The 1,428-nt window shown below is 41.9% G+C and overlaps 1 protein-coding gene across 1 annotated transcript in view; it reads right to left on the minus strand.

The window, feature by feature from the left end:
* Positions 1 to 1,428, minus strand: part of LOC101858511 (uncharacterized protein DDB_G0271670) — a gene marked incomplete at its 3' end in the record, with an annotated part of 41,492 nt that overhangs the window by 14,049 nt on the left and 26,015 nt on the right. The window contains 1 exon segment of the mRNA XM_013087498.2: positions 982 to 1,322. Within this exon segment, the coding sequence (XP_012942952.1) occupies positions 982 to 1,300 (319 nt within the window).

A 1,428-nucleotide genomic window follows, 5' to 3' on the forward strand; every position in this document is an offset into this window, starting at 1 on the left:
TTTTATTATTATTATTATTATTCCTTCCTCTTTTTCAGTTCGTTTGTATTCAGCTGACCTCTGAACCCATTTTTTCCCTTCCCAGTCTGTGTTGGGACGTAGAACTGCAAACTGCCTTTCACTGATCTATTGGGCTCGCTTTTTCAAAAAAATATTATTTGTTCCTTTCGTGAGACGATGAAACTTTATCTTTTGCACTTATTGCACTTTTGTCCCTGTTGTATTTTAATAGCAGAGTGGGTTGGGTTGATCCAAAATTTACTTTTTACTTTTTTAAAACTACAAATCCCCTGCTTTCACGTTTTGGTTCAGAAATGACATGAATTTTGTTATAGAGTCCTTCATATAGAGTACACAGTAGAAAACAATACATAAAAACCACGTATAGAGAGAGAGAGCAATAGCAACTGTGTAAAAACAATGTATATTAATAATGTACAGATAACAATGTGTAGAGAATATTGTATAAAGAGCAATGTGAAGTATAAAGAAGAATGTATATAGAAAGCAAGGTACATAAAACAATGGGTGGCATAAAGAAGAAGGTGTACAGAAAGCAATGTACAGAAAACAATGTACAGAAAACAATGAGTATAAAGAACAAGGTGTACAAAGAAGAATGTGTAGAGAAAACAATGTATAGAAATCAATGTGTGGTATAAAGAAGATTTTCTTTTAAATATTAGTTTTAGTAAGTATTGTACGGCACTTGCAACACAATAAGGTCATTTCAGTGCCGAAGAATAGATAACAAAGACAAAAAAAGGAGGAGGGGAGATCAGGACGAGAGGTGTTTATAGAAATAAAAGGAGCAAACAACACCAGAGCACCCGCCAACCACCCACGTGTTAAGAAGAATGTGTATAGAAAACAAGAGGCCTATGTAGGAAACAGTGTGTGGTACAAAGAAGAATGTGTATAGAAAGCAATATACAGAAAACACCAATCAACGTGTAGATAACTGTGACGTGGGACACTCACCATCTCTGGGCGGGGAGGGCGTCTGGTAGGGGCTGACCGAGAAGGCGTGTGTGGGCGGGCTGGAGTAGGAACTGGACATCCCGTTCATGCCAAACGGGTACCCTAGGGCGCCTCTATGCTGAGGGCCCGAAAACACAGCGTCATGGGCGGCTTGTGGGTGCTGGTGGGGCCCGCCCGAGTACTGGGAGCGGATCTGGTAGGCCGGGTGGTGGCCCATGGTGTGGGGGAGGCCGGCCGACTGTTGCTGGAGCTCCATGAAGGCAGACTGTTGCTTCATCATGTCGGCGTCCAGCCCGTCCATCCCGGACATGTTCAACATGGTGGCGAGAGGGGGGCGGTAGCTGCGGGGAACGGAAAGGAAGAACACAAATTTTTAAGTATGGTAGACTGAAAATAATGATAATAATGATAATAATGATAATACTGATGGTGTCACGACAGCAACAA

This window comes from Aplysia californica, unplaced genomic scaffold (assembly GCF_000002075.1).
Source record: "Aplysia californica isolate F4 #8 unplaced genomic scaffold, AplCal3.0 scaffold00594, whole genome shotgun sequence".
Classification (NCBI taxonomy): Eukaryota; Metazoa; Mollusca; class Gastropoda; order Aplysiida; family Aplysiidae; genus Aplysia; species Aplysia californica.